Here is a 15254-nt window from a genome sequence, read left to right on the forward strand (position 1 = left end):
CTCCATTGTTGTACAGATGCTTCTGACACTTATTTACCATTTAGCCCCCCCCTCCCCCTCCCCGTATTATTATCAATGTATGTTATGCATTGACTCTGACCATATCAAGCCAACTCACTTTAACAAGACAAACTGGTCATTGATGAGATGGGCCCAAGTCCTATAAAATGCCAGTATTGGGCCACTCTAAAGGGATACGCAGCCCATAATGCGGTCTCATTTATGAAACCTTTTACTCGTTAGGATTTGTTGAAAATTGACTCCATGTACTAGATTATTTTGCTCAACCAGCCACCCACCACACCAGACACGAGACTAAAAAACATAATCAATTAACAAAAAACTAAAAAAACTAGGACGCAAATGAACCTCCTGTACAATTTTTTTTTTTAATTTCAAGCCTTTTTTATTATTATGCTATTTTAAAATCCTATCATGCTGGGACACTCGAGCTCCACGTTTGGTATGATTTTTTTTTAAACTTTAATTTTTAATTTTTAATGAATTATTTATTTATTTATTTTTTAGTTTTTATCATTAAATATTAAATTGATTTTGAAATGATTTTTATTTTTTATTATATAATTAAAATAATAAAATGTTATTGTTGGAGTCATAGTTTTTAAACCTGGCTTGGTGGCCTACCCGGTCCAACGCCCGGGTTGCGAGTTTTGACCGGGTCACCTGGGTTAATTCTTTTTTTTTAATCGAAATAACATCGTTTTAGTAAAAATACAAAAGTCAACGGGTTGCAACCGAGTTTTTGACCGGGTCTTGCCAGGTCAACTAGGTCACCAGGTCACACCGAATTTTTCCTTTCTCTATTTTTTCTTTAACCCAACCTGGTTTCAGCCATAGGTCGGCCGGGTCCCGGGTTGACTCGTTGGGCCGGATTTCAAAACTATGGTTGGAGCCCACAACTCAGGTTATGGTTTGACGAGTTGATATAAGTTAATTATAATTAATCTAATATTTTATTGTCTCAATATTTTTTTAAAAAGATATCAACTTCAATTTTTTTTTTAAAAAATCAAACTATTTTTTACCGGTTATTCAAATTGTCTTTAAACTCGAGCATCTAATCTTTGTTTTTTTTTCTTTGGATCCGCCGAGCCAACTCGGTCACATCAAGACAACTTCCACACAATTTAATTTGAAACCTGAACTCGGTAAGGAGTTGAGTTAGGAGTTTTCAAGTTTGATTTGTTGGACTAAGTTTATCGGCAATATTATAGAGTTCCTCACAATTTAAATGTTTTTTTATGTTAAGTTTTTTTTTTAAGTTCAGTCCATAACATAGTAGGAGAAGTAAACCAGTAACACCTAAAAGGTTGTTTGGTATTTCAACAGGCCACTGCAAGGCATAACTAATAGCATAACCAATAGAATCTTAATTAAAGTTATGGTAGATATTTTTTATTTATCATGAGGTTTAAAAACTTATATATTCATAACTTCTTTTATGCATTGGGTTCAACTCATAGAGATTCTAATTTTTTTACCCACTAAAGATAAAAATAAAAAAGAAGAGAAATAACCTATTTAGGTCTCAACCTAAACAAATAGACCGGTTGTCCATTCAATATAATATGTTTGTTTAGGACAACCTCGTTTTTTTGGCTCTCAACAAAAAAATCATATTTGGGCCTCGTCTTAATAACCTTGGGATCAAATCCTAATTCCATGCAAATTCCTAGGAAGCCAAGCTATTGACACACAATAATGTAGTGTTACAACCTCCAAGATTTTAATGTGACACTTAGTTTTCTCTTTGATAACTACCAACAACATAAGTATGATGCATACCTTGTCAATATGACACTAGCCCTTCATGTCAATCACCCGCAAGAATCAACCTTTCATACCAATGACATAATGAGACATAACAACCAATAACTAGTAACACTTAGAGGTTATCTGGTATCTCAGCAAGCCACCACAAGACATAACTAACGTCATAACCAGTAGAATCTTAATTATCATATTGGTAGATGTTTTTATTTATTTATCGTGAGGTTTAAAAAACTTATATATTCAATGACTTCTTTTATACATCGGGTTCAATTCATAGAAATTTTAATTTTTTACTTACTAAAAAAAATATGATAAAACTTATTCTAATGGGAAAAAAAAGAAAGAACATGTTTGGGCCTTAGCCTAAATAAATAGGTTAGTTGTCCATTCAAGATAGCTTGTTTGTTTAAGACAACCTTGTCCTTTAAGCTCTTACCAACAAATCATATTGAGGCTTCATCTTGATAACCTTGAGATCGAATCCTAATCCCATGTAAGTTCCTATGAAGCCAAGCTATTGACATACGATAATGTAGTGTTACGACCTCCAAGATGTTAGTGCAACACTTAGTTTTCTCTCTGATAACTACCAACAACGATAAGTTCGATGCACACTAGGTCAAAACAATACCAACCTTTCATGTTAATCACTTGTGAGAGCCAAACTTTCCTACCAATGGCACCATTAGGTGCAACACCTAATAACTTATTTTATAGGTTACTAGCGAGGAAAAGTAATTGTTATCCATGACTACTCCCACTGCAATTCCATGATACATAAGGTAATTTCATGTAAAGGTAATTTTACGTAATTAAGATATATAAATGTCTTGGATTACCAAATAAATATAGAGAACTCAAGATCACAAACAAAGCAATACAACATAATCATAATATATACTCCACTACACCTTTTCATTCTCATACTCTTTGTAATAAATTATTCCCCATCTACATACATTATTCCTCTCATATATACAATATAACCATCATATATACATTATTTCTCTTATATAATTTAATAATTTAAGCATAATAGGATCTCTTATCCTAATAGAGGACTTATTTTTTGCAAAAAAAAAAAAACATGAAATGACCAAGCCCACACACCTTAGTCTAAGGCACATAGGCAAAAAGACCCATATATAACATGAAGTTTTTATGACTTTATTAGTGGTGTCAACCGTGGCTATAAAAAAAAAACTAATTTATTTTCATCACATCTCATCTAAAAGCTCTTTTCATGGTTGACAACCTAAAAACGCTAGGTCAAGAAAGAGCAAGCAGTCCCCCACCATATGTGCTCTAGCTCCTCCAAATCTCTAACAAATTATTCATTCATTAAAAGTGCTTAATGATATTGCTTTAGCTATATGGAAATAATATCATAGTTTTCACTCCCTTAACAGGAAACACAACACCTAGCTCTATTACATACCCCACTAATTGCACAATGACAACTCTAGTTTTTTAAAGGAATAGAGCACAATAACGTGCAAGGAAATAAGCATGAGAACACTTGTATTCTAAAACACACACACGAATACACATATGTATTAACATATATTTTTTTCAGATCTAATTTAAATCCAAACAAAAACAATATTTTGAATCCCATAAATATTTAGATTTTTTTTAAAAAAAATAGCACAACAAATTAAAAATATGTGTGAATTTACACAGTTGAAATTTTTTTGGTAAAATAACATAATTTGTACATGTCACAATTGAAAAACACGATATTTATAGCTTGTTGCTATTTAGAATAGCAACATCCATAAAAAATATTAAGAGACAAGAGAGAGGAGAGAGAAAAGAAAAGAAAAGAAAAAACTCTAAAAATAAATTAAAACTCTAATTATGATATCATTAGTATATTTAAGTGGCAATTATAATACGTTTAAATTATTATTGTTAGTTGTTTTTTTTCATGTCAATAAATTCATTTATCATGACATTAATGATATCGTAATTGAAACTTCAGAATATCTCCAGACTTTTTCCTTCCTCTATTCTCTTCCAGAGACCATTTAATTTATTTTTTTAATAGCAAGAAGCTGTAAATATCACGTTTTGTATCATGTAAAAACTGTTGTATTCTTGTTTGAACCGTATCAATCCTCTCTAAGTCTCGACCACAAGTCTCCGAAGGGTAATTAAAACAGACAAAAGAGAGTCAGACCGGCGTTGTCTGCCATCAAACAGTCCCTATCCATGCCAAAAACGCTACCCCACCGAACAAAAACCCAAAACAGTAAGAAAGCATCTTATGGAGGTCCAAACGTATACTCAAATCCAATCATCATCAGCGACTTTTGGCTGATTGGTTTTTTTTTTTGCCCCACAAAAGGCGATCTGTGTATGAGTTTGGATAGTTTTTGTCCGATGCCCCAATTGAAGGAGACGCGAGACTCCATGGCGAGTCCCAACGTTCGAAAAAAATGGCTTTTCAAAACAAGTGGGCCCCGTTACAATATTCGATGGGGACCAGGGCAAGAATATACAGGTGAGGAGGTAGGGATACATCAATACAAAATACTATTTAGCCATGCCTCGACCATAATTGTGGTAAGGTGACCGTTTCAGGCTTTCAGCTAACTAGTGGGTGCCCTCTGCAACTACTAATCACAAGATAACATTGAATACACGCAATCCATTTCAATTTTTCTGCCGTTAATTAAGCCCTAAGGGTGTCTTTGTTTATGTAGCTAAATTGAGTTTTGTGTATGGGCTCATTAAAAAAAACTAGAAAAAAAAAACTTAACTTTTATGATTAAGTTTTGTGTATAATTGGATTGTACATAACTTCAACCTCAACTATAAAAACAAATATATTTTAAATTATCATGATTAGTGTGAAAACTCGTTCTAAAAAAACATTTCATTTCTTCAGCTAAAACTGTTAAAACATTTCTTGTTTCAACATTTTTTTTCTTGAATTTTTTATCCAATTAATATTTATATCTCATATTATGCTTATTAATTGCTTTTTTTCGTAAGTTAATATTCCTCATATAGTCTCATGGATGAGTTCTGCATTGATTGTAATGTTTTTTTTCTTTCAAACAAGCCCTTGAAGAAAGATAAATCTTAGCGATCATGCATGATATATATGTATGATGTGAATGTTTTTTAAGAGTAAAGGATCGAAATCATCATTAGAGTAAAGTATCTCTAAAAACAATTAATAGAAAAATAAACTCTTTTCCGGGTTTCTTTTAATTTTATATTATATTTTTATCAGGTTTATTGTTACTCGTTTAAGGCTGTGCAACCTAAATTTCACAAAAAAAGAAAAAGAAAAACAGAAGGATAAACACAAAAAAACTAGCACATAATATTTGGCATGCGTCTAACTAATCATCATCGAGATTACAATACCGGGACGTATTAATTAATAATTAGGTCAGCAATAAGTTTTTCCATTTGTCCCAATAATAATTCAAGAGCTAGAGCTGCCCAAATAACTGAATGACAAAAAATGGGGATCAGGAAGACAATAGCCAGCTGAGGGTCGTAGTATCCCAGGTCCAGTAGCTAGATAGGGTATCTGACTAAAGTAGAACACAGCCAAAGATATACTGCTTTACAGCCGTAGGTATGTTGTCCCCTAAAAGCGAGGGAACATGAAAAATGACCGTTGCAACGTTATTAGCAAGATGTTTAAGAAAATATAAAATTCCTAGAAATTAAATTAACCGTGCTATAAATTAACCGTGTATATAAACATTCCTCTGAAGCTCTTCAATCCAAGGATCTCTATCAAGTCCAAGAAATTCACTCAACAAGACATTCTTGATCATATCTATATCCTTCTTCTCTGCATTACTATCATTTTATTCTCTGACCATTTAAGGCTTCTTTAATGGCTTCTCTTGGTTATAGTTTCCTGTTCTTCTATTCTTACTTCATTCTTACTTTGTTTTTATTGCATGCACCATTGTTAGTTACAAGCTCTACTTACAGGTACAAGGTCGAGTCATCTTCAATCAATCGGACTGCCCCTACCAACTCTACCAAGCACCATCACAAGTGGGTTGGACCAGTGGGTTACCGAGTGATCACCGTGGATGTTAACGGGGCCGGCGAGTTCTTATCGGTCCAAGCTGCTGTTGATGCTGTCCCGGAGAACAATGGGGAGAATGTGATGATACTAATTAGCGCCGGATATTACATGTATATATTCTGGTTTTAGTCACAAATTAAGACCTATATATTTAGCTAGGGTTGTTGGCGACAGACTTTTTTTTTTTTTTTGAAGTTATTTGCTCCGCCCCTTAGTATCACTGTTACTCAAGATTTCAGTCGTGGTGGTGCAGTGAAAAGGTGACAGTGCCAGCCAGCAAACCGTACATAACGTTTCAAGGAGAAGGAAGAGACGTGACAATCATCGAATGGCATGATAGAGCAAGCGATCGGGGTGCCAATGGCCAGCAGCTGCGTACATACAGGACTGCTTCTGTTTCTGTTTTTGCTAATTATTTCTCAGCTAGAAACATAAGCTTCAAGGTATACACAACAAAAGCTAATTAATGACTCCTCGAAACCGTCTCTTAAATCTCTTCTCAGCCTAGATATGCATGTGGTCCAAGCTGCATGCAACCTTTGCTCTTTCTTGAGAATCTCAACTCTAAATGGAAAAGAAATTATTATCAAAAAAATGAATTCAAAGTTACAGTCCATGAGATGGTGAATCTCAAGCTGGTAACAATACATTTTCTACATCCAATAGTAAATAATTTCAGGACTGTTTGGTATCCTCCACATATTTTCATTTTGTATGTTCTTTTGGGGTTTTGATTTCTAGTTCGAACACCCCTTTTAGTACTTAGCTTAAACACAAATTATAATGCATTTGCTTAAATACAACTGTGTGTCAGATAGCTCAAACTTATGCATAATTGAATACATGGTCACCTTGTATATAGAACACAGCACCAGCACCAATGCCAGGAATGAAGGGATGGCAAGCTGTGGCATTTCGCATATCTGGAGATAAGGCTTACTTCGCAGGCTGTGGATTCTACGGTGCCCAAGATACTCTATGCGACGATGCAGGGAGGCATTACTTCAAAGAGTGCTACATTGAGGGCTCCATAGATTTTATTTTTGGGAATGGCCGCTCCATGTACAAAGTAAGATACTTGCACTGCTATTCCTCCAATCTGGCTCTCTAATTACTGGACAATAATTAGCTTTTTTGCTTTATTTCAAGCTTTCAATAAAATTAAACAACCAGTATGATTAGATTTTTAAGGAAAGAACATGACAGGCAGAGCTGGCATTGACTAAACCGCCCCCCGCCCTTAGACGAGGAGAAGGAAATAAAAAATAAAATGACTTTTTATTTATTGATATAATTGGGTCTTTAAATAAATAACTATATGAAATGTTTAAATCTATTTCGTTAAAATAAAGAGTAATTTTTATATGTTTTTTTTTTAAATCATAAAATAAAAGACTAATTTTTTCTCTCATTCTATGTAAAATATAAAATGACTTATTAAAATACTCTTTTTTTTTCTATTGAAGCACTGCATAAATAAATTAAATTATACTATTCAAAATACTATATTGATAATTTGAATCTTTTAAATCCATTAATCCATGGTTAAACCAAGCAATGTTCTCCCTTATCAACGTTTTAGGTTTTTATAATTTTTTTTCCTCAGAAAACCCTTCAAGATGCTATTTTAAATACAGTCAAACCACCTTTACATTCAAGTGTTAAATTTGATGTAAGAACCTATTCTTTTCTCTTAGACGGTAGATCGTGAGCGGAATTATTGTTCGTGATTGTGGGTAACTGTTCTTTAGGTTCTATAAAGTGCCTACCAATTATATAAAGAATTTGGTCGGATTCAAAGATGGTAAGGATTTTCTTTGAAGCCACATGTAAGCCCTACTTATGAAAGAATATAGTCACATTTCTCCTATAAAGTAAAAGGGGGATTTCACGTTTGAATCTTTCCTCCTCCAAAACTATGAAAGAAAAATGCAATATTATGCTTTTTTTTCTAAAAAAAACTTACTGTCAGGAAGAACTGTTGGTTGGTGCAGGACTGCGAGCTACACTCAATAGCCACCAGATTTGGATCGATTGCAGCCCAAGATAGAAACTCTCCCGACGAGAAAACAGGCTTTGCTTTCCTTAACTGCAGGGTAACAGGCACCGGACCACTGTATGTGGGTCGAGCCATGGGCCAGTACTCAAGGATAGTCTATTCCTACACATATTTTGACAACGTTGTGGCTCACGGTGGCTGGGATGACTGGGACCATGCCAGCAACAAGAATAAGTATATCTCACACCTTTAATTAAACCTTTTCTTTAAATTCAGTGATGGGTTAACTCAGAAATCTGATGATTATATTGTTTTTTCAACGTATCTCTTGGGTTTCATAACAGGACAGTGTTCTTCGGAGTGTATAAATGCTGGGGGCCAGGAGCTGCAGCAGTACAGGGTGTTTCATGGGCAAGAGAGCTAGACTATGAATCCGCCCACAAGTTCCTTGCTAAGAGTTTTGTCAACGGAAGGCATTGGATAGCCCCTTCTGATGCTTAGCCATGGCATTGCTACAGCGATTCTCTTTCGTGCTGCCTTTAACCCATTCTTTTTGTAAACAGCAAACATTCTTCTCTTTGATTTCTTGCCCTTACAAAATCCATTCATTTGTAATAAAAGAAAAAAAACATGCATACATTCAAATTCTAGTTAAAACCTTGCACAATTATTCCTTTGCTTGCTTGTAAAATTCCGACTCTTATTCTTTGATTTGTCAAGTAAAATGTTGGAAGTTGTGTTCGAAGGCTGGATTCAGTATATGCTTTGTCACATTTCTTGTTTGTATCCGAACCAATGTTAGTGGTACTAAAACCTCTCGTCTCCCCAACCCCCCCCGGTGAAGATGACATGTATATTTTTACGCTTATATAGCTCACTTGAAACAACACAGAGATCTTCTGTGGTGGCCATCCTTTATTATTCAAACACCAGAAAGGAATCCAAATCCAAAACCTTATATGCTCCAATCCATTTGCATTGACATAGGAAAGATCGAAGGAGATGTTTTACTCCAACATTCATACTCAAATCATCCAAATTGACCAAACTGTTTGTCAATCAGTCCTCATTTTTCTCTCCCCAAACCCCAACAGGAAACAAAGCATTCTAGTAAGGGGTTTTTTATAAAGACAGGATGAAACGAAACATGTTTCAAAGGCAGTGCCTTCCTATGCGTAGTCTTAGAACTGGAGTTTGAAAAGGGCAAGTGATACCTGAAGATCATTTCCAAATGGTTCACCAATCACATTTATTGTTGTTTATACACAAGGTTACTTCAAAGAATGGCCAAGCAATTTACTGTTGAAATTGCTTCTCTCCACAAATTTATGTTCGAGGAAACCCTCAAATCAGATACAACTTACAAGTTTAACATGAATCAAACGCCCTAGTAATTGAACACTTTTAATTGTTAAAATACATACAATTTAAGCAAGCTAGTTTTATTTTGCAGATATATATCATGAGGAATGCCTATCTGATAGAGGAAAACTGCAAGTGGATGGGAAACGAGACGAGTGAAATGGCTTCACATTATGCAACAATTCCCCTGGGACTCGAGCATTTCTGGAGATCTGCAACAGAGAGACATCAGTCAGCTATCTGATATAAAGATCAAGACAATAATTGCCAATGGCCATTATTTCCTTTCCTAAAGAATATGGTCATTCTTTACTAAGTTTACTTCTTCTAATAGCAATTGTAGTCGAATTCTCAAGAGCAATAAAACTTTCAGACAGGCCATAAAAGTGGGGATGACATCTCTGTTGGCCATCTGACCGGTTGTTCTTTTTTTTAAGATTTGAGTCAAATAATATTCCAGTGAAAATCAAGGGCTCTCTCTTCTTCTCCTTCTAATGCCTTTAAAAAATAAAAATAAAAACACAAGACTGAACCTAAAATCCTGTTCTAACCCCAACCTTTGGCACCCAAACCCAATCCGTTCCAGAGATGTTTCATAGACAAAAGGCAAGTGATGGCTCAAGTAGAGATACATTCATCCATGAATGACAAAAGTTGAGATACAGAACTTACAGTTGACCAAGATTAGCAAAATCAATATCGGGAGCAAGCTCTTGGACAATATCATTTGGTGGTTGGCCACATTCTTGCATTTTCTGCATGAGATCAAATATCTTGGTATGGTTATTAGGATCATTTTCATAAACATCATTAAGATCTTTTATGAGTTCATATTGATGAGAGTAACGCTCATGGTCTTCTTTGGACAGACTGGCTTTGTGTTCCTCCAACCACTTTGGATATCTTTCTCCAATTTCCTTCATGGGTTCATGAAGAATCTCCTTGGATAGAAGTTGTTGCATCATGGTCTCCACGATTGATTCCATGTCCTGGAGAAGAAAAGTAAAGCAAAAATAAAAATAAAAATACAAGATATTATAGAGCTTGAAAACCTCCAAAAATAAGTACACGCACTATCTACAGAAGAGGAAGCAAGTTAGCATAAAATACAAGTAAAGCATTGCAGTTTCAAATGCTCTCTAGTCTAAATCTACAATTTTTGTCAAGGAGGAGGAGACAAGGAACAATAAGAATTAAGGAGACTGAAGGTCAGTGGATGTCCAGATAAAGAAAAGAAAACTATGAAGAAGAGCCAACTGAAGCTTGCAGTGCCAAATTAATTTCCACTTGCATTTTAAACCATGTAAACCAATAGTGCTTGCCTAATCTCCTCCTCGGAGAAACATGTCAAAGTGACACAGTCACTCCAAAAAGTAAACCTATCATGGTTTCCAAACAAATGGTATCTCAAAGTAGTCTTAGCAACTCATGCAGGCCATTAATGTATGCTCATGCTACTGACGCATAATACTTGATGTAGGCATGCAGCAAACATGACATTGAATTCCACTTCTGCGATGACCCTAGTCAACATGAAATGAAAATGCCCTCGAGAATTTGGTCTGCAATATGATAAAGGCAGGGGTAGGAATGAAAGCTGAATTTGATAATCAAGCTCCATACTTGAATAATATTTGGCTCGTGTCTAATAGTGATAACAGCTCAACTTTACCTTTAGACACTTCAGTAACTTATCTTTTTATCACATAATCAATTTCAAATCATTGATTGAGGCAATTAGCCCTTTATTACACAAAGCTCAGCCAGCCCTGTGCTCAACTGCACCACATTCAATATGCAACACAGAAGGGGCTCATGATCAATTCAAAATATGTGTTGAGCACATCACAGGTAAAAGAGAGTTTTATTCACTTGTTTATTCATATGTATAAAATAAAAGTAAATATTCCAGGAGAAGATATCGATAAGCATAGCAAAATAATACTGCAATAAGATATTTGCAAAATACAAATAACATAGTCCAAACTTGAATATCACACTACATGTAGCAAATCAGATCTATGCATGCATTCCTAGTACTATTTAGATGTTTTTCATGACAAAATCAAGCTATATAAGAAATAGGTACATGTTCAGACACTTTCACCAAAAGGAGGCCATATAATGCATATTTTGGAAAGCTTCTGGAGAAAGCGCTCAAGGGTAATGGTGCAACTCAGCGTAATTACTTTGTGTCACATGAATGCCTAGTGATCCTTGACAAATTCTGAATCTACAGAACTTGTACATCCTCTTTGTTTGTCACTTTTCGCTATGGTCAACAATAACATTTTTGGGCTCAGCCAAAAGGGCGTCACCTAGATGTGCAATGACAAAGCATAGCTACATCAAACTCCCTGCAAGCAAATTACCACAAGCTTCTGACGAAACAAAGTCTAACTCCTTCAGTAGAACATGGTTTTCCATCAACATACACTTAACAAATACTGAATCAAGCAAGGCAGTGCATCTCAGTGATGATCAGCCATCTTCAAATATATCAAACCACAACCTAATGAACCTAGCTATTTTAGAAAGAAGGATAGCGGAAAACATTGGCATCTAAATTTCTTAAGAACTCTTGACCATGAATGATCTTACAATATAATAATTGTTAAGCAGATGATCAGATTGTAAACCCCGTGACCCAGAACTTAAGACAGAATGCACTAAATCAATACCCAATTACCAAACACAATCTCACCTGATATTCAAAACCACAAATTTCCAACCCAAAACTCAAAAGTGATCCAAAAGCTATCCTCCTGATGGGAAAATAAGCTCATGGAATACAAATCATAAAAAATCCTGCCTCATTTTTTAACTACCCTAAATGTCAACAATAACTCGTAAACCACAGAAGAAACACAATTGAAAGCAAACAAACCAGTTCACGAAACAAAGAGAGAAGGAATAAGAAAGCAAAATGACATGCCTGAGAACCAGCTAGCTCCTCAAACTGCTTAACCCAATCATCCATAAATGCATCTTGGCTAGAATCATCAGGTTTAGAGGCAGCAGTGACAGACTCCAATCCTTTAACAGCCTCCCTGGTCTGTTCTCTAAGCTTATCAAGAGCCTCCTCAACATGGGATTCCTTAGAAACCTTTTGCTTGCCTTTTTTCTTGCTTTTTAAGTCAGGCAATCCCATTCCCAACCCTTGAACCCCAGTTGGCAATGAAGGAAGACAAGTCTGTTTCTCCTTCTGATTGCTGTTCTCTCCATTACCATCTCCACTCCTATAAATCAAGCCATAGCTCAAGAATCACTATTATCTATTACCAAAAAAAAAAGACGTAAAGAAAAAAAAAAGAACTGTCAAAAGACCTTTGAGAAGCAGGAGCAAGATTGAGATTCTGGAAATCATCAAGAGCACCTGTAAAAGAGATTGAAATATAAATATTATTATAACACTCTCAATATATAAAATCAAAACATGGGTTTTACAGAGAGATTACTGTCAAGCAGTTGTTCTAAGTCATCATGTTGGTCCGCCATGATTGAACTAATAATCTCTAACTCTCAGTGTCTGTTAGCTGAGACACTAAACTTTTATTTGTCTGTTGAGTGGATTTTGCTTTCGAGTGGAAAGAGAGGGAATCTACTGATTGAAAGAGATGGTAAAGGGATTTTCTTTCTCTTCTCTCTATGTTGAAGAAGAGAAAATAGGGTGACGTTTTTCTCCTGTTTGAAGGTAAGGGAGGGGAAAGGCGGTGGAAGCGACCAATTCACTCACCAGATCTTTCCTTGAGAAGAGTCTTTTAACTCTCTCTTTTCCCCTTCTTGTGAGTGGTGACAGCAGAGAAGAGTCCATTTGCTGGGGGATACTTTTTACTGATATTTCTTTTGCCTTTTTATCTTTTGCTAAGTTTAATTATTAAGACTGTTTGTTTTTTTAGGAGAAAAGGTGTTTTTGATCAAATTAAATTTTTATTTTATTTTTTAAAATATTTTGATATATTAGAGTTAAAAATAAATTTTAAAAAATATAAAAATAATATTTTAATATATTTTTAAATAAAAAATATTTTAAAAAACAATAACCACTACCAAACATATTTTTTTCATTTAATTTTGCGTCGCCTTGAATATTTACGGTAAAAAATTACTTATTATTTTTTATAATAAAAAAAATAATATTAAAAGATGTATAAATATACCATTATTTTCACGTAATAATTATATAAAAAAATAATAAGCATGAGAATTGATCATTAATTTAAACGGAAAATAAAACTTTATATATTTTGATAGATTGTTTAATATTAATTACTTCAAGGGTCAAACATATTAATTTATAATTTTTATTCTATATATTTGTCAGCTAAAACAGAGTAATATATCAATTTATATGTTAATAGTTTACATAAAAAATTATAAAGAATGAATATATATTTTAATTTTATGAAAATAAAATCCACAAATAACTTGTATCATTAAAAAATTATAATAATTATAATCAAAATCAAGCTCTTGATTATCAAATTACACAAGTTTTACAAGATATAAATTTAAAACAATGAAAATGTTAAGGTATATATTACCAGAATGTACAATTTTATATGTTTCAAACTTGTAAAATCGGTCCGATTTGACCGAGTTTGACTGATTTTACTAATTTTTGAATTTTAATCTGATTTGATACGTTAGATATATTTTAACTCGTAAAATCGTAAGATTTTAAGAGTTAGCTTGCTTTTTTTGACAACATTGGTTTGTAGCAATATAGCAATATGATATATCAAAAGAAAAAAAAATTCATATTTCTATTTGATTAGATGTGAAAATTATAATTATAGATCCGACTTGATTTTGTTAAATTAAGAATAATTGACAAAAAAATCAAAATTTACTAGAACAAAAAATAATCTAAAATCAGGTTAAGTCAACTCAACCATCAAGTAATTTACAAAATAATTTTAATGATATGTCATTAAAAAAAATTATATAAAGAAAAATATAATAGATGAAAGAATATAATTTTTCTCTTTTAATTTGAAAAGGGAAAGAAATAAGAAACTATGAAAGAAGTTTTTTTGACCTTATTTGTAGGGGGGGGGTAAAAAGGAAATGTAATTAAATATTACTTCTTTTCATTAGGTAATATTTTTCTTATAATTAATAAGATATTAAATTCAAATCAAAAGTCAGATTCAAAATTTAATTATTTGAATTAGGTGCTCACGGAGACTAAGTTTAATTTGTTCAATTTTTTTAGTTGTTTTCAACCAAACACAAAATCAAACACTAACCAACCCTTTCTAAACCAAATTCAATTTAACTATACAATTTTTATAATGGTTCGGCAATAATCATCCACTCCATTTTACAAATAGTAAGCTTAGACTTCTGCTACCACTCAACGATCTTCTTCAAAGGTAAGAAACCTCACCTTTTACAATCAATTTTTTTTCAGCACTCAAGATTCAAATATTTACTCACAAGTTTTATCCAAAGCTCTCGCCAAATCCAAGTGATTTGAGATGGGTGTAAGAACATTTGTTCAACAATATCTGCAGAGGGAGAGTGAACAGAAAAACACCATTTTATTTTAGCTTTTTTGTTAATAAGATTATGACTGCATTAGCTGGTAATGAAGTGGGAGTTATCCTTCGATGGTATCCAGGAGACAAGAACTTGTCGTTTAAAGTGAAATAGAAAGACAAATCTGAAGTGGACAACAAAAGTCATCAAGTATACCTGGATGAGAGAAATTATGCATAGCTAATTGTCATGTGTCTAGTTGCCAAATACACAGCTTGCTTCGGAGTCAGGTTATTGCGAAAAATTGTGTAGGGCGACGACAACAATTATAAAGAAGCAAAAGAAATCCAAGAATCAGTTATTGATTTTATTGGGTTCAATAATCTCAGATAATTTAATATAATGATAAAAAAAAAAGGTAACATCAACATATATATTGAAAAAAAAAAAGGTTCGAGTCAATGTAGGTTAATTTGTGAAACTTATGATCTATCATATGAGATCGAGATAATCTTATAAAATGATAGAATCATAAAAAATAATTGTAAG

General features: G+C 33.6%; 2 protein-coding genes across 2 annotated transcripts; one reads left to right on the forward strand and one right to left on the reverse strand.

Moving 5' to 3' along the window:
• Positions 1 to 5482: 5482 nt before the first annotated feature.
• On the forward strand, positions 5483 to 8604 carry LOC133701237 (probable pectinesterase 68). The gene is made up of 5 exons (XM_062125079.1): positions 5483 to 5970; positions 6114 to 6303; positions 6723 to 6929; positions 7855 to 8093; positions 8204 to 8604. Exons 1-5 carry the CDS (start codon positions 5660 to 5662, stop codon positions 8358 to 8360), a joined length of 1104 nt encoding a protein of 367 aa, XP_061981063.1. The 5' UTR covers positions 5483 to 5659; the 3' UTR covers positions 8361 to 8604.
• Positions 8605 to 9080: 476 nt separating this feature from the next.
• On the reverse strand, positions 9081 to 13039 carry LOC133700343 (peroxisome biogenesis protein 19-2-like). Its single transcript, XM_062123842.1, has 5 exons — positions 12680 to 13039; positions 12549 to 12597; positions 12157 to 12460; positions 9894 to 10210; positions 9081 to 9433 (listed from the first exon to the last, which is right to left on the reverse strand). The coding sequence occupies exons 1-5, from the start codon at positions 12717 to 12719 to the stop codon at positions 9388 to 9390; spliced, it is 756 nt and encodes a 251-aa protein (XP_061979826.1). The 5' UTR covers positions 12720 to 13039; the 3' UTR covers positions 9081 to 9387.
• Positions 13040 to 15254: the final 2215 nt, after the last annotated feature.

The sequence above is a fragment of the Populus nigra genome, chromosome 8, assembly GCF_951802175.1.
Source record: "Populus nigra chromosome 8, ddPopNigr1.1, whole genome shotgun sequence".
In the NCBI taxonomy this organism is placed as follows: Eukaryota; Viridiplantae; Streptophyta; class Magnoliopsida; order Malpighiales; family Salicaceae; genus Populus; species Populus nigra.

Excerpts from the sequence above, each read along its gene's own strand:
- LOC133700343 (XM_062123842.1), bottom strand. The coding sequence starts at position 12,719 with ATGGCGGACCAACATGATGACTTAGAACAACTGCTTGACA. Across the intron at positions 12,598-12,679 it reads CTTAGAACAACTGCTTGACA|GTGCTCTTGATGATTTCCAG; the intron begins GTAATCTCTCTG and ends TCTCTTTTACAG. Across the intron at positions 9,434-9,893 it reads TTTGCTAATCTTGGTCAACT|ATCTCCAGAAATGCTCGAGT; the intron begins GTAAGTTCTGTA and ends TCTCTGTTGCAG.
- LOC133701237 (XM_062125079.1), top strand. The coding sequence starts at position 5,660 with ATGGCTTCTCTTGGTTATAGTTTCCTGTTCTTCTATTCTTACTTCATT. Across the intron at positions 5,971-6,113 it reads ATTAGCGCCGGATATTACAT|TGAAAAGGTGACAGTGCCAG; the intron begins GTATATATTCTG and ends GTGGTGGTGCAG. Across the intron at positions 6,304-6,722 it reads CTAGAAACATAAGCTTCAAG|AACACAGCACCAGCACCAAT; the intron begins GTATACACAACA and ends CCTTGTATATAG.